General features: G+C 42.6%; 2 protein-coding genes across 3 annotated transcripts; both read right to left on the bottom strand.

Annotated features, from left to right (window-relative positions):
• Nucleotides 1–6,923: 6,923 nt before the first annotated feature.
• LOC134083321 (angiopoietin-1-like) lies at nt 6,924–21,150 on the bottom strand. 2 transcript variants are annotated; one of them, XM_062539605.1, is made up of 12 exons: nt 20,694–21,150; nt 18,039–18,194; nt 17,596–17,717; nt 17,252–17,484; nt 15,817–15,947; nt 15,068–15,169; nt 14,732–14,898; nt 12,946–13,076; nt 9,723–12,535; nt 8,399–8,471; nt 8,072–8,189; nt 6,924–7,631 (listed from the first exon to the last, which is right to left on the bottom strand). In XM_062539605.1, the coding sequence occupies exons 1-9, from the start codon at nt 21,033–21,035 to the stop codon at nt 12,330–12,332; spliced, it is 1,590 nt and encodes a 529-aa protein (XP_062395589.1). In that variant the 5' UTR covers nt 21,036–21,150; the 3' UTR covers nt 6,924–7,631; nt 8,072–8,189; nt 8,399–8,471; nt 9,723–12,329. The 2 variants fall into 2 exon arrangements, with proteins under 2 accessions (XP_062395589.1, XP_062395590.1); XM_062539606.1 differs by having other exon boundaries at nt 15,817–15,944.
• Nucleotides 7,310–8,438, bottom strand: LOC134083473 (zymogen granule membrane protein 16-like). Its single transcript, XM_062539798.1, has 3 exons — nt 8,399–8,438; nt 8,072–8,189; nt 7,310–7,631 (listed from the first exon to the last, which is right to left on the bottom strand). The coding sequence occupies exons 1-3, from the start codon at nt 8,436–8,438 to the stop codon at nt 7,310–7,312; spliced, it is 480 nt and encodes a 159-aa protein (XP_062395782.1).
• Nucleotides 21,151–22,060: the final 910 nt, after the last annotated feature.

Genomic DNA, 22,060 nt, shown 5'->3' with positions numbered 1-22,060 from the left:
TTTATACTCTGGGGGCATGAACATGAGGGCTCATGAAAAGACACATAGAACATTTACAAAAACTGACACAACACTAGGCAACACTGACACACAGAGCATAATGATGACACACACACCAAGTTGTCCTGGACTGGGACTTACTGGTGGATGAGTGCCAGACCACCCACTGGGGGCAATCTCCTAAAGACTAACCAGTGTTCTGCACTACGTAGGGTATAAACACAATTAGCACAGCACAAGTAAGAACCACAGCTAGGGGAGGATACATCCACCACCTTGCTCCCAGATGAACAAACGAAAAATCAAAATCTTTAGTGTTGCGTTAATAGGGCTCTTGTGATTTTTGACAACTTTTTCTCAAAGCCATGGAAAATTTCATGACATGGGAAATATTCTTGCATCAGAAACGGATGGTCAGAGGCGTATAGACATTAAAGGTGTGGCCAGTACATATTCACTAATGTAATGTGATCAAACACTGGGTGCCGGATGCAAAAGAGTTGTTCTTCTGTTTCTTAATCAGTATGTTTTGTGCGTAATGGCGTTCACAAATGGAAGTTCAGGAGCGTGATGGATTTTGCAATGCCTCCTTCAACCAGTCAGGTTACTTACACACAGTTTACATGACACAGTTGCAGCATCGGGGTTACTCCGCTTGCAACCCACCACCTCCCCTCACGTCTTCTGTCTTCCATAGTTAAAGAATAAAGGAGTATACTGTATGGCGGAATTGTGTCTTCATGCAAATTCCAGAATCTGAACTATAAACATGTTTTAAATCAATGAGAATGACATTTGTCATTCCATTTAACAGCAAGCAGCGTTACTTCAAGCATTGCATTGATAGTTTGTCAGAGATACATTTGAAGGAATCTGCTTGTAGTCCAGGCCGCGTGGAACAGGGATTTCATTGAACCTTGTTTTAGCCTACTAAAATCTCTTTGTGACTAGTAGAGCATAGCCTACCTACATGCATCTGCCATTACCCATTATTTAAATAGATAGATAGATAGATAGATACTATTGAAGGGGAAATTCAAGGAATTTGAACTCACAGGTAGGCTATAGTGAAGTTAACTTCACTGTGGTCTCATAGTCAATGACAATAGCCTACAGTTGTTAATTTCTTTCACTATTGACTGAAAAGGAGTTGCCATCGAAAACAGCCTGGAAAAGCAAAACTTACCCCAATAATGTTCAAATGACTCCTAAGGACATTTATCCCGCAGAGGAGTTGCTGCTCACATCTCGTGACAGTGTGTCTTCTGTTGTGCTTTCAGCGCTTACAGGCCTTTTGTTGGTCCATTGCGTAATGATTTTAGAGGGTGTACTGTAGTGATGGCGAAGCTTTCAATCCAATTGTATCGAAAAAAGGTTCAGTATAGGCCTACTCAAAGCTTCAGAACTCTATGAGGACATCTGGTGGTGAAAGTTTAGGATAGCATTATGTCACAGACTGTTTGGTAGTTATAAGGTGTGAATGTACGGTCGGAGCCCCTCTGATGACATACCGGTATTCAAAAAAGAGATTAATTGTGGCCACAATATAGCTAACGTGCGCACGAAATACTAATTTGTGGCCACAATATAGCTACAACGTGCGCACGAAATACCTATTCGTGGCCACGAAATATTACGCCGCCATTTTGAATATTCGTTAAGTGTGGCGCTACTTCCGGTCAACGCTGGCTTATGGAGAGTCCACTGTAATCAGAGCTATGTGGGTCATTCCACGTCAAATCAATCAGAGCGCACGCACTTGCGTCTCAAAAAAATCTGAAAAATATACCATCTGCACCTACAGTATGTTACCCAGGAGACACTCTGTAAAATGTTTTTGTGCTAAGATCAATACTTTTCAAGTAACAGCCAGTTTTACGGGGGAAGGGGGGTGTCAAATTTGTTCTGCCTCTTTTTTTTGTCAAAGTTCACAAACTCATTGCTCAAGAACTAGATTCTGTAGAAGGCTCAAATTTTGCAGGCTGGTGCATAAATAGGAATAGCATGCAGTAAAATCACCACGAGTAGTCTGGATAGGCTAATCAACTGCGTTGCATGGTTATCACAGGTAAGCTATTAAGTTAAATGTACTCAAGTTTTCAAGTACACATTACTTAACTGTTTTAAGGGAACCACTTTCCTCAAAAAAAGTAAACTCAACTTATCCGGGCTTACAGTGTACTTACGCCTATCCTTCATGTTATTGTATTGATACCTACGCCACATCCATTACCCACATTGAGCTTGTGAGAATGCTGTTAAATTCGCTGCGAAAATCTGGATAGCTGTAGTAACCAATGGGTAGCTTTACACATCCACATGTGTGGCTGTACACATCCACATGTGTGGGATTGTGGTCGGCGCTGGAAATCTGTGGTTTCTATGAACTGAATTAGTATGGCCTTATCCAAGAGATCAGATCCTGTACAGAAACGCAGGAAAAGCTGAAGACTGTTGAAATCAATTTCCCCAATGTACCTTTTCAGGTAACGAGAAACTGTTGACTGGGCTGCTGTCATCTCCTCTGGAAAGTTTAGAAGCTCCTTCACTGTTTTTGCAGTTGTTTTTTTTTGTGCAATGAAATTATGCAGTCCTTCTGGTGGTAGTAAACCAGCTTCAGAATTCAAAACAGGACGCCGGCACTTAATTACAAACATTGGGGCCTGAATGATTACTTTGTGTCCCATCTGTGCCAAAAGAGGGAGCAGTGTGTCCTTGGTAGGGACTTGCTTGCATTCATGTGCTTCGAGTACATCCAGCAATTCATCTGTGTCCACTGAATTGAAGTCCTCCAAAGCCTTCAGGAGGACAGATCTTTCTTCTTGTGATACGTACAGCAAAAAGACATCCTTGAAACTACTGGTTGTTGAGCCATACAGCACTTCTTCCAGAAATGGTATCGCAAGCTTCACTGGGAAGTAACCAGCTTGTTTCCACCCAACTACAAACACTCTAGCTACAGCCTGCCATTCTTCACACTGAACGTCATGCCTGATGAATGGGACTTTCACCTCAACTCCCAGTGTGCAGCTATCATAGAAATCCATCCAAAATTCTGTCAGGCAGTCTCGCAAAACACCACTTCCTTCCCCCTGTTCAAGCTCTCCATTTGGTAAACGCATTTTGATGTTGACCTCAGATGCAATAATGTTTGGGTCCTTGAAGGCACTGATCAAGTCAGTGAGACAGTGACCTCTTCTTACAATCAGCGTTCCAGGACAAGATTGTGGTTCAGGAAATGCTTGGTCTGGAACATTGGCCTCCATTGCAAGCACCGGTGACTGTTGATCCACTGTTTGATGAGGTGCATCATCCTCTTTTTCTGGAAAGAGTGTTTCATCCACACTTACATCCAGCCTGTCATCCCCATTTATAATCAAAAATACATCAGAATCTTCACTTTCAGCCACAGTTAGCAAACCATCCAATGGTAATGTGTCGCTTGAAGCGCCATCATTAATTCCACAGTGGTTTGGTGATTCTGAATTTCTGTTTAGATCCTTGACGGCCTGATTCTGTTCATCAGTGAGATCTACCACTGAGGGCTGGCTTATTGCGTGATCACCCTCCACTCCTGAGGGCTGCTGTCCTGTTTTCTTTTTGGTGCACAGATAAAGTCGCAGAAGTTTGACCTTGCTTTGATTATACAACTCGTCTACTGTATTGGACACATCAACATGTATCTGTGTGCGTGCGTATAGGCCTAGGCCTACACACTTATGGAAAACCACCATTGGACAAGATACACTAAACTGTGATCACACTAAATTCCAACTATTGGCCAACTATGAAATATGCTTATGATAAAAGAAAAATTCAATAAAATGATCAATGACCGATATGCTGCACTTTCGTGCTCTGTTGTGTTTTACCTGAACTATTGCCATGAAGCAAAACTGGACAAGTGCTTTGTCCAAGAGGTCACCGTTGAACATCCCTTCATCCTTCAGCTCTCCCAGCAACTGGATCCAGTGTTGAATGCCTTGCTTGCGCATCTGTCCCCACCAACTTTCAATTCGTTGATTGGCCGTACTTGCCCCGGTGATATAACTCTTCGTCTTCACCATTTCGCCGTAAAAAGAGTTGTATGTCTCTAATTAGAGCGTTCTCTGTGCCCATGTCAGTGCGCAAAACCATAGGATATCCTCCCGTTTGCTTCACGGCCTCCAAGAAGTTACCGCCAATGACTTTCGGGTCACTATTGGTGTATGCGCACCTGAGCCATACATACAATGTGGCGTGAGTAGCCGTCTATACAGCCATTGATGCAAAGACCGTACGGCTTCAATTTGTCATAGCCGTCAACATGCCATATATAATTTGGACCTGGTGAATAGTACTGCCTTCGTCTGAGTCGTCGTTTTTGGCGAGCTTTTGAGTTCTCAGGGTCCAGCACGGAGAGAAATATCCTCACGTCCTCTGTCCGAACGCGGATAGCCTACCTGCCTACAAACACTTGCGGTACATCCACCGATACCCATGATGTTCCCCCAAGGCCTTGCTCCAACTGACCAACGATGAAGTTGACTCCGTCCACTAAATTAGTGTCTGTATAACCCTAAACCCTTAAAGGGATAATCCGATGAAATTCACTTTAGATCAATTTTTCGGACTATTGGGAGTACATACGTTGAGTTGACACCAAAATCATGTCATTCGGATGTATTTTGAGAAAGTTCACCGAGAGAGTTCACCGTTTTTAGCCCAAACTCGTTAGCCTGGAAGTGAACCGGGCATGTCCTTTCGCCGCTACAAAACGCTATTTTTATACCCCTTCTACTGTTCCAAACAACAGTACACTTACGTGGTAAGTGTAGTGTCGCTTCTGCAGCTGGCCACGCTTTACAAACACTTTAATAACATTTCCGGAAAGGTACGGACTCGATTAAATTAATTCTGGACTCTCTATCCGACCACATAAAGACGTGGGGATACTTCGGTTTGGCTTTAGGGACCCTCTACTCACTACCACGTAAGTGTAGTGTTGTTTGGAACAGTAGAAGAGGTATAAAAATAGCGTTTTGTAGCGGCGAAAGGACATGCCCGGTTCACTTCCAGGCTAACGAGTTTTGGCTAAAAACGGTGAACTCAAACTTTCTCAAAATACATCCGAATGACATGATTTTGGTGTCAACTCAACGTATGTACTCCCAATAGTCCGAAAAATGTATCTAAAGTGCATTTCACTCCGGATTATCCCTTTAAGAAGCCTTTTCATGTGCCGTTTGCTCACCGGAAAGCCACGGAGAGCAAGTGTGCTCGACATCTCCTGGCAGGTTAAACCCATATCAAAGTATTTGATTAAATCGCTTCTACCCATACTGGTTGCTGATCAATAAGCAAACCGTGCGAAGGTAGACTTACTAAACGTGCGAACTAAACATAAACATTCTAAAATGTCTCTCGGTAATGATGGTTCCTTGCGATGCCAGGCTATTCAGAATGTCTTTATAGCTCATTCTCAGCCTAAAATAAAATGCAATCATAGGCTACTGTCCCTGTCCATGGTGTAGCTTTAGCCCCTCTAATGCCTATACCTTAGACCTTAAAGAAGAAACGCTCCATTTGTTTAGCCAGCTGTCCAGGAATGATATTAAAACCTATTAATTATTATTTTGTTCGAAAGTTATAGCTATTTCGTGGCCACGAATTAGTATTTCGTTTGTACGTTATAACTATATTGTGGCCACAAATTAGTATTTCGTGGCCACAAATAAGTATTTCTTACATACGTTATAATGATATCGTGGCCACAAATTAATATTTCGTGCGAACGTTATAACTATACTGTGGCCACAAATTAGTATTTCGTGGCCACAAATAAGTATTTCGTACATACGTTATAATGATATCGTGGCCACAAATTAATATTTCGTGCGAACGTTATAACTATATTGTGGCCACAAATTAATATTTCGCGCGAACGAAATACTAATTCGAGGCCACAAATTATTACATTTTTTTCTTCGTTATACTTATTTTGTAGCCTGGCTAACGCCTCCCACTTCTCAAATGAGACGTGGTCTGGCAACCAGACGTTCATTTTCTCGTATTTGAAAAAATGCCCAGATCCGTTCATTGGGCGCCACGGATGTCAATCAAATGCGTCTCTGCATACTGTAGCTCTTCATGGTCTTGCTTTCTCCCCTGTTCTGTGATTGGCCTCCAACATCAGGCGAACATGGGGGCGTTAGTTTCCAGACTGCCTTAGCAGCGTGAAAGAAATCACCGCGCAAGGCAGTATGGGAAACCCAGGCTACTTATTTTGTGGCCTCGAATTAGTATTTCGTGCGCACGTTGTAGCTATTTTGTGGCCACAAATTATTTATTTTTTCTTCATTATACTTATTTTGTGGCCATTCAGTCGCGCCTTGCACACGCCCGAACTCGCAACATAGCAGAGACGGATCGGGGGTCGCGCGTGCTCACATTAAGGCCACGTGGCCAAGCTATAATCTTCATTGCCAGCAGCAGGTTTGATGCGTCGACAAGCTTGGCGAAATGCTTTGACACAGTTAACCCACAACCCGTGTCGCGCTACGGCTTTGAATTAAACTTCGAAGCACATGGGTGTGTGTGAAACAAAGCTTTGGACGTCACAGTCACGTGATTATCACAAAACGAATCAAGCTCCTATACAAAGCTTCATCCCAAATTGGTTCATGTTTTCAATACAGGCCTGGAAGCAGGGGTCTCATGGATAACATCACTAGTGTACTGTAAGATAGTGATTTTTGGATCATGTGCCAGACCACACCTTTTGTCGTTAATTGCCACACCCCTGGGTGCAAGGTTGAATAAAATAGGTGCATGCCAAAAAGTTCCTTGCTTAAGAACATAAGAATAAGTCTTGCATCACGCTTTGTGCCAACTTGCGCCAGGTGTACAATAGGGCCCTTGCTGTCATTCAGTGAGAATCAGAATCAGAATCAGAATCAGCTTTATTGGCCAGGTTTGCGTGAACAAACAAGGATTTTCACTCCGGTTAATCCTTGCATTCAAGTAGCCTACAACACTCAACAATAACATAAAATTACCATCTTTATTAGAGTGCATGGGATCATATGTCATTTGAATACATGTGTCATATAGAGATCTGAATTTGTCGTGACATGTGGACAGACATTCTGAGCAATACAGGGTCTTCAAAGGGTCATCAGTTTTTACAAGAACCATTGATATGATCTTTGCATGTGCATTCGTGACTAAAAATATCAGAAAACAAATTAAATTGATGAAAACAAATGCAAATAAATACAAAGTAACAAAAACAACAGTACAAATAGTCCCGATATAAACATACCAACATTTAAGAGGCTGCTGGTAACCCAGAAGGTCCCCAGTGTGCCCCAATGGAGGTGATGCCGTATCTGTTGACTGTGCCGCTCAGAATCAGCAGCTCACTGCTGCTGCTGGAAGGGTAGAAATTGAAGGAGGATCCAAAGGGATGGCCAGCGACCATAGAGCGCCCTCTGCTGGTGACAAACATCAAATGCCGGATGTAGTTTCTGGTGATGTACTTCCCTGAGAGCTGCACAATGCCCTCTCCTTCAGCGAGCTCCAGGTCAGTCCCCTGGCCAATCCTACGGCCATACACAGGGCCCCATGTGATGGCGTACCTCAGCTGGAGACTGAGACAAAATAACACCCATAATTCATCTGTGGATTTGTATGCCAATACTGTACTCAATAGTGTACCTGTAATTAACCATAGTGAAATATTCTAGCCCTGCCCTTTTGGTAGTGCTCCTTCTGCTATAGGTTTGATTAGTTCACCCTCATCCTAGCTAGAGGTGGAGAGTATACCCTGCTGATTAGTTTGATTAGTTCACCCTCATCCTAGCTAGAGGTGGAGAGTATACCCTGCTGATTAGTTTGATTAGTTCACCCTCATCCTAACTAGAGGTAGAGAGTTACCCTGCTGATTAGTTTGATTAGTTCACCCTCATCCTAGCTAGAGTGGAGAGTTACCCTGCGATGAGTTTGATTAGTTCACCCTCATCCTAGATAGAGGTGGAGAGTTACCCTGCTGATTAGTTCACCCTCATCCTAGCTAGAGGTGGAGAGTTACCCTGCGATGTAGCCGTAAAGGTCCCAGACTCTGATGGCCCTGATGTGTCCATATCCCTCTGTGGCAAACTGCGTCCCTGAGTTACTCGCCATGATGGAAGAGAACGAGTACGGCTGAGCTGAAGGTCATGGGAGTAGAACAACATCATTTCACAAATCTTTTAACACAACACTGTAACCATGTATGTGTAACAGTCATTAAAGCCTTTACAATAACAAATACAAGAGATTATGGCATCTGAATCTAATGGAAAAACTGAGAAAAACAGGATATACAACAGTCTTAATAAAACACTGGTTTTGGTTGAATCACAGAAGTCTTCCTCACCTTGAGTCAGGGATGTGACCACCAGCACACAGAGTGCCATCCAGGGAAGTTGGCTGGGCAACCTTACAGTGCTCTACAATCAATTAACAATATAAACCAATCAACCATCAAACAAACAAATACTACTTTTTACTATTTCCTATGTTGTGTTCCATCATACTTGTCTTCAGTATTACTCTACACAATTCTTTATAAATATATAGCCTATACATGTTTCATATTTTATATTTTATATTCTTCATCATTTACCCTTATGACTTTGCAAACTTTTGCATCATTAAGACAACTTCATTAAAGACTGTTGGAAACCCATTTCAGATGACTATGTCAAGTTGGTTGAGAGACTGAGCTAAAGGTGTCAACTAGTGAATTGAAAGTCAATTTAAAAATGGGCTTTGTTTGCACTTTTTTTGCTTAGTACATCATTTTATATGTGCTGTGTGACATAACGTCCTGTATGTTCTACTCTGAGAAATCAAATCAAATCAAAATCAAAGTAAAAAAAAACATGAATACATTTGCATCCAAACTTTTGACTGGTAGTGTATGTATTCATTACTTATAAATACATTTGTACATTAAAGGTGTGAGGTGATAAAATATATATATATATATATATATATATATATATATATATATATATGATAAATAGACAGTGATGTAATAAACAACTATACACTGCAATAAACTCTAACTAAGTGTTAATCATATATGAAGACAGAAAAGTTTGAAGAGACTTACGTAGCGCTTTCATAAAATCATTTGGACTTCCTTCCTACAACTTCCTGCACAATCTCTGACTGCACTGTATCTTATGAAGAGTTTGTCTTATTTATTAATCCCTGACTGCACAGTATCTTATGAAGAGTTTGTCTTATTTCTTTTATTTAGACACATTTGAGTAATGCACTAGCAGCCAAATTTGCTTGTTTTCATGAGATATTTTAAAATTAAAATAAGTCAAACTCTTAATAAGATACAGTGCAATCAGGGATTTTGCAGTAAGTTGCACTTGCTTGTGATTATATTTATATCAGAACCAAGGACCAAGGTTTCGTTTTTACAGTGCACCCACAGTATGGGCAGCTAGTGATCATGATCATGGGCCTGACATCTCGTAAAATCCCTGATTGCAACTTTAAGTCAAAGGATTTTATGAGAAAGCACTAGGTAGTCTCTTTATACAACATTACCAACTAGATATTTTGATCTTGTAAGATTAATAACACTTTATTAGATCTTATTAGTTAAACTGTTTTTGCAGTGTATATAAGTAACGCATCAGCTAGCAGAGAAAAAAAATATTTTAGAATTGAACACTGACCATTTTCAGGACACGTACGATGCCTCCACAACAGATGTGTTGACAGCAGACTCAGGCAGGCAAGTTTCACAATTACTCATGGCAGTTTTATAATCACACGCACCTTTCATCCGTCAGCTCCACCCTCTCAACATGCCAACAAGCAAATGCCAAAAAATTTAATGGAATCTCAAAAATGATTTTGATGGAATGAAATGACAATTAGATAGTCGGGAATCACGTACCACAGTCATGTTGTCCCAGTACTGCCAGGAAAAATACCATACACACAATGTATTATTTCCTCATACTGAATAGAGGTAGGCCTACTAAGAGGAAGGAACGTTTTAAGTCTTCATTATTTAAATATGTGAGCCATAAAGAAACAAGATATTTATAAAAATGGATGTTTAAAATTCATGACGCTCATTCTCATAGACTTATAGATCTATAGATTTTTTTCCCTCATGTTGAGTGGTCAGGAGGAGGATGGATTGATGAAGAAACATGTATTTACATTTGACACACTGTATTGAACTCAATCAGTGCAAAGGTATCAAATATGTATTTATCTCATTTATTTTAGCCCACACAATCCTCTGACTTCACTTCCACTACAGATGTTCCCTGTAATATACTGTAGGCAAAGACAAAACAAACTCACCCCTCACACCAGATTCAACCCTCACAAAAAGAAAGAAGGAGAGAGTGACAGGTAGGGTCAAATAAAATTTCTCAGAAGTGATAATGCATCAATGGACTCACTTGAACTCTCTTTATACAACACTTGTGTCCAGTTGAACCCACTCGTGTCAGATGAGCAGTTTGTTGACAATATACACAATTGTCGCGAGGTCCCCAGGTTCAACAATCTGACCAATGTGTGGACCAGCTGCCCTCTGTGCTGCTGAGGGCTGTGGTTCTATTCCATGACCCTTCATCCCCCATACCAGCAGCGCTGCCTTCATTCTGTGTCATAGGTGAGATCTGAGCACCAGTACACTGTGAAGACTAGATCTTCAGACAGCATCAGTCACACAGTAAATGGAAGCATGTTCTCAAACAAGGGAAAGAAACTGGCAGGCAAAAAGTAACACATTCTGCTGTAAAAGTAACCATGACTTAAATCCCTTTACCAATACGGTGGATATCATTGGTGTGCAGTATAGTGTTAAAGGTCATTTTAAATGTTAGTACTGTACTGTGAGATAGAAGCCAGCCTTCTAGCATGTAGCAAGTAGCAAGTGTCAACACATGCATCTCCATATGCTCATGACTCTGACAGCATGCAAAAGTCGTTTGTGTTGCGGTTAGTTTCAGATGTTAGTAAATGGAAAAAATAAATGACATGGAATAACAATAATTTACACAATGCATACCATACGTTCTGTATGAATAATGAGAAAAAAAAGAAATGACAGGGAATAACAATAATGTACACAATGCATATTATCTGTGTTGTACTGTATGCGTACAGCTGAACAGTATATCAGTGCATCACCAGACAGCATGTATCCATGTATCATGAAAAACCCCACTAAATCCTAGTATATCCTAAAATGCACTGCTAATTAATAATGACAGCTAGCCTGGACCCAGACAAACCTGTTAGCACATTTGAATTTGCTCTGCAGGACTGTCTGAAAAGATCCCACTGATGGCTGTTTGAGAACATCCTGTTTTACCACTTTCAGGTGAGTGGCCACCAGTGAAATTAATCCCTTTAGAAGTGCGGTGAACATACTTCTTGTAAGCAAAGGCTTTAAATGCAGTTGTTTACTCAATTCTAAAGAAAATACAGTCTATATCTGTATAAACCTGTCACCATCAGCACAGCAATTGGTTATGTTGAATGTAATGCTCTACTGTATGTATCATCATATAAAGCCCACCCCATACCGGATTAGTGATAGTGATGGGATCTTGTTTTCAGATAGGGGCCCAATGGGATCCTGTTTTCAGATATGGGCCCAATGGGATCCTGTTTTCAGATATGGGCCCAATGGGATCCCGTTTTCAGATAGGGGCCCAATGGGATCCTGTTTTCAGATAGGGGCCCAATGGGATCCTGTTTTCAGATAGGGGCCCAATGGGATCCTGTTTTCGGATAGGGGCCCAATGGGATCCTGTTTTCAGATAGGGGCCCAATGGGATCTTTTTCAGGCAGACCTGCAGAGCAAATTCAAATCTGCTGGCAGGTTGGTCTGAGTTCATCCAGGCTAAATGATAGCAGGATAATGTAATGTGCAGTGCAGTCAATCAGGCTGAAGCACAGAACATCAGATCTTGTCCTTGAGACCGTTAGATCTTGTTGAAGCAAAGGTTTGGAGCAGAGGGGTGGGGAAAAGAAGCTAGACATTTTGCAAAATCTACCATAACATTTGATATCGAAGATGTTTTGATATCGAAGATAAGCTGCAATTGCTATTTGTTAGTTGGACACTATGTTTTTTGTTTTGTAATTTCATTTTATAGTCAACTTGCTTTAGGGTTACAATGTTTGAATTTAGATGCGACACTGTTAATGTCAGCCTATGTCAGTCTAGCCATACTGGGTGGTGTGTGATGAGTGATATATGATAAGGAAGTCAATTCCAGTCTGTCATATTCTCGTCACTGGCAAGTTCCTTATTCAGATGCATCATGACCTATTTTGAGTCCTCTGACACTGTCTCCAAAGTCCAGCGGACGGATCATCATGGTGGTCTTGTGAAGAGAATAGCTAGGGCCCTTAAAATAGTGCCATTTTATGCCATTGAGTTTTCCCATGTTTTGTCCTTTGCTATAGTAGACTCCATTGAGATTGGAGGCACCACAGGCATCAAACCACCAACCTGCATGGCGAGAACGAATACAGATTTTGTTAATAATCATGAGGTAAAACAACAATATGTATGACAAGGAGATTAACATGATCATTTGACCAACAAACCAACTAAACCAGCTACATACTGGGCTAACATGCCACAGGTTGCTACTGCTATCTCATTTTGAGTCATCAGTCTCTCAGCTTCAGACTCATACCACTGACCTCTGTCAGGACGAGGGTCAACCAGTCATAGTTCATTGGGAATCGTAACCATTATTATTGCTAATATATTTTTTCCTGCTGAAAAAGACTAAAATAATCATCTCATGTTTTTGGTTTGTGTTGTCACTTTGCCAGTGATACTGTGCTGGGTGTCTGCGTTTGAGTTCAGGCTCCATTTAAGTGCAAGAAGACCGTGGCGTTGCTCATACTTGCCTCCAGTGAGCAGCGGTGCACACTGGCAGATGCAGTTGTCATTGTCCACATCTCTTGTGCTGAAGTCAGCTCCACGAGAGGCCAAGCTGCTGAGTCTTCCAGCAGTCCCACTGTAGCCCTTCACAGACAGCCTGAGGGAAGGAGCACATCAGGGACAGCATTTCATTTAAGAGCCAATACTTTGGGCAACGGAGTCAGAGGTGTGAACAAAGAAAGAATCTTGAACAGTAAAATGCCTTCATTTGGCTCATTTCTTTTCTGTGAGACCTTCACACCTCAGAGGTTTGGTGATTTAGTGAGTGCAAACACTGAGGGGATCTGGAAGTGGAGCGAGACGGTTTTCTGGCATGGTCCGACATTCTCTCCAACTGGACGGCTCCTGTGTGGGTTCACGCAGCGGGCACACCCACACAGTACCTGGAACATCCCTGGCAGTCTGGAGAGATGGCCCACGCCAGGTGCCTCATCACTAATAGATCTGCACGCTCTATTTAGGCAGCCTGCGCACAGGAGCTTAAGGGCACTATGAGCACTTGATCAAAGGGACTATACATGTTTTCATCAGCACTACGTCTGGGAAGGGGGAACAGGCTCTGAGATTGGACATGCATTCTCACACTACCGCCATAACTCATGAAACTATGAATGAAATACCTGCAAGTAATAAATATTAGATTCCTATTTTCATAAATATTAAGAGGAAGATAAATAGCTAGGTATTTGAGGAATTTGATTCAAGAGAAATGTTCTGACAGCATTGGTCTGCAGTATGAGAGCCATGCGGTGACCCCTGGCTCACATCATAGAGTCTTCCGTTGCCAATAGCACAACAACACTGGAATTCAAACCTGCTAATAGTAAGTGTAGTGACCAGCACTTGAACTGTGTTTATTTAGGCCATATGTTATACAGTAGAGTAGATAGGGCAGATCACTGGCAATGGGCCAGTGGGATAGAGATGCCAGGCATATTAGTGATAGCAATGCCTGGCACATGGGCACCTTTGAGCTTCCACAGACCACAACAGAGACAAGAGCATTTGTCAGTCCAGCTCAATGCACCATCACTTCAGTGACCAAAGAGACACATACTGGTTAAAATTAATATTATTATCTGTGAAGAACTTGAGGTTGAAATGATATGCAGGCAAATCACTATCTTTCCTGATCTTCTTTCATTCCTTCCTGGACACAAAGCGGTCACGGAAACAACATGGATCCAGTAAGACTCACAATAAAAAGATCCAGGGAAGATTACTTTTAACAACCTACGGTAACTGGAACTGAAACACTATTTTCAAGTGGCTTGGGTGTCAGAAGAGATTGATCTTGATGACAAATCTCACTTGGATAATCTGCATGTGTTTTTGGTAATGCTAAGCACAGATGTTTCCAAACCTGCAATAATGATGAAACTAAAAATAATAATAATAATAATAATAATAATAAAATAATAAAAATATATATATTATTTCAATGTTGAAACAGTTCATCAAGCTGAACAAGGAATATTACATGTCAAGGCATGACAGCAATCCAGGAAGCAACATCAATCTTCTAAGTATAGTAATTAAAAGATTAAAATAGACAAGCAAGAGGTAGGAATGAGGATTAGGATTCGGAACATATTTCTCTTCATTCCTACAGCTTGCTTGTCTATTTTAAGTGAGCGGTTACAGGAAAAAGATCAAAACAATTAGTAATCAGGAATCTAGGAGGTGGCGTGGCTCCTGTAAAGCACACAGAGGAGGAGGGCCACATCAGTATGTACTATGTAGACAACACACCTGTACTTTTGGTTCTCACTCGAGATGTGGAATTGTTCATACTGAGAGAACGCTTGCTGGCCACTCCAGTCTGTGAGCTCCACCCTCAAGGAGTGCTGCCTCTGACTGGTCAACAGGAACACAGGCTCATTCCCCAGCCAGTGCTCTCCAGAGACAGTGCCGAAGCCCTGTGACAAACACACACACACACACACACACACACACACACACACACACAAAGAGAAAGAGAGAGAGAGAGAGAGAGAGGTAAAGGCACAGGTAAATGCGCAGATTTGATCTGGATCGATCTACACATTTGATCTACGAGTTAGTCGGGTGTCTCCTAATAACAACTACCATCTTATATTCCTTCCAGCTCCTATGGAAGTCTATGCTGCCATCTTGTCTCCTTTGAATCACTGTCCACCCTCCTCCTGCCGTGTCCATGTCACAGTATACCTACAGAGGACAAATAACAAACACCAGTTGTATCCAGGACAAGAGATTGAGATTCTGGAACACTAGATAAACATCTGAAATACTAAATCAACATGCCTCTAACCCGCACACAGTTACAAAAGCCAGCGAAAAAGAAAGCTTGTTTGTGGGTAACACAAGCATGTGTGTTATGTCTGTCTTACCAGACATCCGTGGAAGAAAGTTGTTATATGGTGGTTTTCACAGATAAGATATTTTATTTTTGGCTTTTGCCACCTTGGTGCTGGTAAACCACGCTCACTGTACGATAACATCTGCTACATTGGAGGGGCAGTCAACAGTATTTCCAGAACCAGCTAATACCAACCAGATCACTGGCACATTTGAGTCAGATATCCTGGCAAAAGGCCCAGTGGTTTTCCATTGGTGCAGGCACGACTGCTCGTGTGAGTACAGGAGTAGGCTTATTTATCCCAATGAGGACAAACAAGTAAAACCTTTAGGCAAACATTTAGGTCAGCATGTAAGGAAACACTTCAATGAAAGCCTAAAGCCTGCTCTAATAGCGATGATCTTATACCTGTCAGCATGTCACTACACTACTCAAGTACTGAACCTATCCAAGAAAAGACTAGAATAAGGGCAGACATCATTACACCAGGCCAGACCTGTGCAGTGTACTCAATTGTGAGATGAATGGTGTAGACTCCACTCTTGTTGAAACCAGAGTGGAAAATATCGGCACAGTCTCGGAAGCTCCTGTGTTCATCAGCTTGCTGCAGGCTGTTGGAGGCCTCTACTGAAAAAAAAAAATGAAATTGTAGGAAAACACCTACAATGTGTCCAAAGCCAGCGTATCCTCTCCATCTTAAACACACAATGACACATTTGGGTTTAAAGCAAGACGACGTAGGTGTAGTTAAACACTATGCAACATGTTTAGAGGTATATGCTTTCATCATCATATTCAAATGAATTGTGAAGGGCAGATAAAGACGTCATCACCAGCCATACAGGATACACAATGTGCAGTGCTGTGTTCTGGGTAGGAACACACCGCAAAAATGGAAGGAACCTTTTACAGCATTGCCATTGCTGACATTGCTGACATAAGACGCCAACTGGCATGTTGGCAAGCTTCTAGCCGTGCCAAAAAGGTTTTACATACTTTTTAGGTGGTTATATTTCTAGTTCTGGAGCAAACCACCATAGTGTTGCTTTGAAATAATGGCTATACTGACTCATAAAATGGAAAATGGAGTCTCTGATATTGCCGATGTGCACCTGCGCTCTAACTGCACAATGCAATACTATTGTCGTGGGTAGGAGCATGCCTCTGTTCATTCTAGTTTAGATGAAGTGGGTACCCCCCTAAGCACTAACAGCCAAATAGCTAAAGCTCAGAGCTTTCTATTTGGTCTTAGGAGATAAATGTATATGTTTACTACAGCCTGGTGTTCAAAAACAAAATTAGCTCAGAGGAAAATTACAAGAATACATACATACACAATACATATTTCACAATAAGATGTTAGATTTGGCATGAGTCAAGAAAATGGCAATTTCTAAGGATTTTACATGAAGAAATATGAGAAAATAAGGACACACTTGCACTGATGTTAAACTGAGCACAATTAGCTCCATTTGTCTAGGGGAATTTGATGTTAGATCTCTCCTTTGTCTTTTGGCACTTGGTTATTTGTTGTTGGTAGCCAAACAAATATGAAGAAACACTGTTGTGTTGCGTACATGTTTCTGAGAGGAATGCTTGTGTCAACAGAGCAGTGATAAGGTGATAAGAGATCTTTTCTTCTCAAAAGATGTCTGACTAGACAGGTTCTGAAGTTACTGTTACATTGTAATCTCATTGATACAGAGCAACACGATCAACAAAGATTTCACTTTGCATGGACAATATGGCAGATTCTCCCTTAAATGCTGAACATTACCAACATAAATCATATTATTGTCCATTCTTATTAGTAGTACTGCCCACTTATCACCAAACCAAATCCTACCCACATATGGGCGCTTTAAGTTAGCTGACACTGACACTGGTGCCTCAGCTGGTGGGTGATGCTAGGCTAACACTGCAGGTAGTACCTTTGTCTTGTGAGCAGAGCTCCAGCAGGCGTCTGATGGCCTCCCTGAGCTGCTGCTGCTGGCTCTGCAGTAGGCTGTTGTTGCTGGTGACCAGGCGCACGTGGCTCTGCAGCTCCTCTGTGAGCTGGCTCTGCTGGAGCGCCACCCTCTGCAGCCCCGCGCGCTCCTCTCTCAGCGCCTCCAGCTGCTGCTGGTGCTGGGACTCCATGCCACGCAAGCGGCGCTCTAAAACACTACAGAGACAGAGACAGTCACAGCAGTCTGGATGAGCAGCCCTTTGCTCCTCTCTAAGTGATGAGGCCAGGTGATATAGGCCTTGCTTTGGCAGAACGGTGAATATTTACCCATTTTGATCCATCAACTTAGTGATTTCATTGGTTTGTTGTAACAGCTGGGTCTCCAATTTGTTTTTTGTCAAAGAGTTCTCCAGCAGCTGAATCTCTAGTTTGGACGTCTGATCCAGAACCTACAAAAATAACAGTAACACTATATAGGCCTACTGAAGTAATATGTACATACATTTAGGCTACTAAAGCACAGTCAAGACAATCATGTGTAGAATTATCCAATATTCATTCAAAATGTCATAAAAACACCTAATAGCATAGTTGGGATTGATAAAGTCTTAGTAGTATGCTAATTGCTCTTTTGGAAATGTAGTTGGTAGAAGCTGTGGGGACTTTTGTTACATCTTTACCAATGTGAGAACGTAGCTAATCCCAAGGAATGAAGTGTGAAGGCATAGATATGGATACAGTACGTATTCATATGTGTAAAAGTACCTCACCTGTGTCTCCACATCCATTAGTTTTCGTGTGTGTTTGGCTGTCTGATAGAGCAAGTTGGTGCTGAGATCCAAAATGGCTGCAGTGTCATCTTTGACTGTGCTTTGCTCCAATCTCCTTGCTTCGACATTAGCATTGTTTCTCACCGACCCCTCAATCTGGAAGACAGGAAGACAAGGAGTATACTCTGCAGATGTTTCATTTCCAGTCATTCTCTTGATCTTGGACTATATCCTTTCTAATCGATTTCAAATGATTGCTTTTGACATGCAATAGCCTATAGAAAAATAAATACTACATGATTACCCACTCTGTTGTTAGAGTTAAAGGTAAGTGGTATTGATGCAAGGCTACAATAGCAGCTCTCCCAGTGTAAATGATTTATCCTGGATCCTGCTGTTGTTTTAGGTCTTTGTTCGTTTCAGGCATGTTTAAAATGGACATTCTTGGATCTCATCGTGCCTTGAAGGAGATTTCAAAGGAGACTCTAGAGTACAAATCTGCGCAATTGGTTGAGTAGACTCTGGCCCTGTTGTGATGAATATAAATCTGTTGCACTGAGGTTATGTCAGCCCCTTAAATTTATAGCACATATGAACCATGGAAGGATAACATCATGTTAGCTCATTCCTCCTGGGATTTCTTGCACTGAATAACAATGCAGCTGTAAATCTTTGTACAGAAATCTTTGTACCATTTTTTGACACAAACATTCTAACCTGGTGTCTGTCTCTCCAGTATATTCACACGTTTACAGATTTTCTGAATCTCAAGGTGATGATACATCGGGCAACGTTTTGAGCAATGTCGCTGGGCAAGCACATAGCCGGTTGACTGTGTTGTGATTGGATGGTCATGATAATTTGCCTGCTGGTGATTAAAGTTCTACGGAAGAAAGTGGTCCAATGGGAATGTGCCACAAAAACAACATTCAGAAACGTTGCCCAGCAACGCTGCTCAAACAGTTGCCTTGCATATCATCAGCTTCAGCGTTTTAAATGTGTTGTTTTGTACAGACCTATGGCTTCATGGATAACACTTGCGTAAACAGCTTGTTAGTAAATCTCTCTGTTTGAATTACTGGAGCAGGATCAGAAGGTGAGTGTATTGGTAGACATGCATGTCAGTGAAGTATGCTATACTGAATGCCTACAGAATGGCCTGGACTGCATAATGCTTACTGAGAGTGCGCTGTCAGATAAGTGTTTATCTCTCTCTCTCCTTCTCTCTGCTGCCTCAGCCTCTGTGGTCTGGCCTACTTCCCTCACAGAATGAGTCCTGTCTTAAAATGGCTTAGAGGAAACATTGAGGAGTGAAAAGGTTCCAATCAATCTAACCCATCAAAATACATTTAGATTTCTGCCCCAAGGCACAGAGCCATGGCACCATTAATATGGAGTACACATGTTTTAAGACGTCAGTTTAGAGCTGAACATTATCCAGACTGAACATGCTAACATCTATCCTCTGATAGATCATGTCAAGCAGTATCGCATTGGAAGGAGACTGCAGTCAGGACACCACTCTGTCAACACATGTATGTCCACAGAGGATAAGGTCTAGCTATTTACTGCACAGATCCTACAGACTCATGTATAAGCAGACAGACAGTCTGATATGGTTACAAATTACAGCATTCCATGCAAAAAACATATTGCAGGAAGCAAAGACATTCAAAGTTGGTAGGGTTGTTTTTAAACTTTTGACAGAGTACCAAATAAAACAGACTCTGTCCCCAGTGGTGGATCCTTGAAATCAACCGTGACCAAATATATTCAGAGTTCTCAGCATTTAGAACATGATACCTTCAGGAGACAATGCCGAATGCTCATTTGAGAGTAAGATGTGTTGCAATCTTGTTGAGGCCACATTGCTTTGTAAATTTGGAGTTTTTTTGCCATGCAAAATATGCCAGACATTGCATATATTCAACAACACTATTCTTGTTTGGATCTTTCCTTGACACAATGCGCACAGCACATACTGTCGATGCAAAGCTGTGCACTTTTAATTCAAAATCAAATAAAGAGGTGCAGAGCTCAACCCAGACAGGTGCCAAATGTTTTCGGCCCTGATTCATCAGTCAAACATTCAAAAAGAGGCAAGCCCTTACATTGTCTGTGTTTTGTTGATGAAAGACTGCCACTCAGCCACTACACTCAGTGTAGAGGGGCACTTTCTGAGAAAGTACTGTTCATAGATGCATACAATGTGTTGTGAAAGTCAAATAATCAAACTGCTCACAGAAAATAATGATGGGGAAAATATTGATCAAAAAAGCTCAATACAATAATGAAGAAAACGTATAACGTACAGACATGGAATATTCACAAAGTCTGGGTCTGGTCGCTTGGTTACCGATGTCAGCAAGTCAGCAGGATATCACATCAGAAAACAACATCATTTAGACCATTTGGCTGAAGAATTTTTAAAATAAAAAATCCACCACAACACTCATCAGTTCAATTTCAGTGGAGCATAATACACATTCATTAATACAAGTCTTCACTTTCCTCACTCTGGTAACATATTCAATCAATCATGAAACAATAACAACAACTAAGAAAACTTGAAATCAGAAACATGTAAACCTGGCTGTGAGTTGACAGAGAACCCCCCCCACACACACACACACACACCTGTGAGGCAGCACTCACCCGCTGGATCCAGTGCGTGTAGTTCTCCATGGCCAGCTCCAGGTGCTGAATCCGCTGCCCCACGGGGCTCTGCGCCTCTCCCAGGAGGCTGTTGCTGCTGTCCTGCTCTTGTGGCCCCTGGTCGGGGCATCTGGGCTGGGCGGCCCCTGCCACCTCGGGCAGGACGAAGGTGTAAGTGCACTGGCCGAGCGGCGCGGAGCCGTAGCCCCTCCCGTCACCTGTGCCCGCGCTCAGACTCGACTGGTGCCGCTCCTCTCCGCCCCCTGCTGCCCCGCACCACCTCACCCACGCCAGCAGAGCGGCCAGGCAGAGCCGCGGGCACAGGAGTCCGCTCCGGCGCATGGCAGCGCGCAGCACGCTCGGCGCTCCGTAAACCCACACAGTGTGGAATGCGTCTGAGACGGACACACAGTCCCGCTTCCCAGCAGCCGAGCCAAATGCTGGAGCGCGCTGCTGCTGATCGTCCGTACAGAGAGAAGAGAGACAGAGAAGAGAGAGAGAGAAGAGAGAGGGAGAGAGAGAGAGAGAAGAGAGAGAGGGAGAGAGAGAGAGAGAAGAGAGAGACACAGAGAGAGCTGAGTCATGAAAGCATTCTCTCAGCCCACAGCTGGCTCTGGGGGGCTGGCAGCAGAGCCCCGTGTGTGAACTGTGCGTATGTGCGCTGTGTGTGTGAACGTGCGCTGGTCAGGATCTAAGGAGTGCTCTGTCCATTAGCTCCACTTCAGGCTTGTTAACTCTCGCTCTCGCTCCGTCTGCTTAGTGTTACCGTGGGGCTCCACTGGACAGCAACACACACTGCCTCCCAGGCTCCCAGTGTCCTATAAAGGGTGGCTGCACAAGAATGTGTGTGTGTGTGTGAGTGTGTGAGAAAGAGAGAGAGAGAGATTGTCTCGTCTCGGTGTGTATGTGTGTGTTCATGTGTTTGTTTGTTTGTTTGTATGTGTGTGAGAGAGAGAGAGACTGTGTGTGTGTGTGTGTGTGTGAGAGAGAGACTGTTTCTATGTGTGTGTGTGTGTGTGTGTGTGTGTGTGTGTGTGTGTGTGTGTGTGTGTGTGCGTGTGTGCGTGTGTATGTGCATGTATTGGTCTCTCTGTGTGTGTGTGTGTGTGTGTTAGACACAAGCAAGAGGGAGAGAGAAATAAAGAGCGCATGCTTCCCATATGTAGTTGTTTTGCATACTGTACATCACTAGAGGAGCAGCAGAGAATAGGAGCCAGCACAGCACATGCTCCTCTCCAGCCCAGTTCTCACAGTGCAGCAGCCACCAGAGGAGCTCTGCTGAGAGCCGGCCGCCATCTGGGACTGGGCATGGCCACAGAAATTAGGCAGACGCTGAAATGATACGTCAGCAGAGCTGTCCATCATCC

The sequence above is a fragment of the Sardina pilchardus genome, chromosome 6 (assembly GCF_963854185.1).
Source record: "Sardina pilchardus chromosome 6, fSarPil1.1, whole genome shotgun sequence".
In the NCBI taxonomy this organism is placed as follows: Eukaryota; Metazoa; Chordata; class Actinopteri; order Clupeiformes; family Clupeidae; genus Sardina; species Sardina pilchardus.
Note: the sequence above shows the minus strand (reverse complement) of the source record. Positions and strands in the feature narration are given on the sequence as shown.

Coding starts and splice junctions, on each gene's coding strand:
- LOC134083321 (XM_062539605.1), bottom strand. CDS start 21,035: ATGCGCCGGAGCGGACTCCTGTGCCCGCGGCTCTGCCTGGCCGCTCTG. Junction 15,170..15,816: donor CAATTGAGTACACTGCACAG/GTCTGGCCTGGT, acceptor TGTCCTCTGTAG/GTATACTGTGACATGGACAC. Junction 14,899..15,067: donor GCTGGAAGGAATATAAGATG/GTAGTTGTTATT, acceptor TGTTTGTCACAG/GGCTTCGGCACTGTCTCTGG.
- LOC134083473 (XM_062539798.1), bottom strand. CDS start 8,438: ATGGCACTCTGTGTGCTGGTGGTCACATCCCTGACTCAAG. Junction 8,190..8,398: donor GGTCACATCCCTGACTCAAG/GTGAGGAAGACT, acceptor CATGACCTTCAG/CTCAGCCGTACTCGTTCTCT. Junction 7,632..8,071: donor CTTTACGGCTACATCGCAGG/GTAACTCTCCAC, acceptor ATTTTGTCTCAG/TCTCCAGCTGAGGTACGCCA.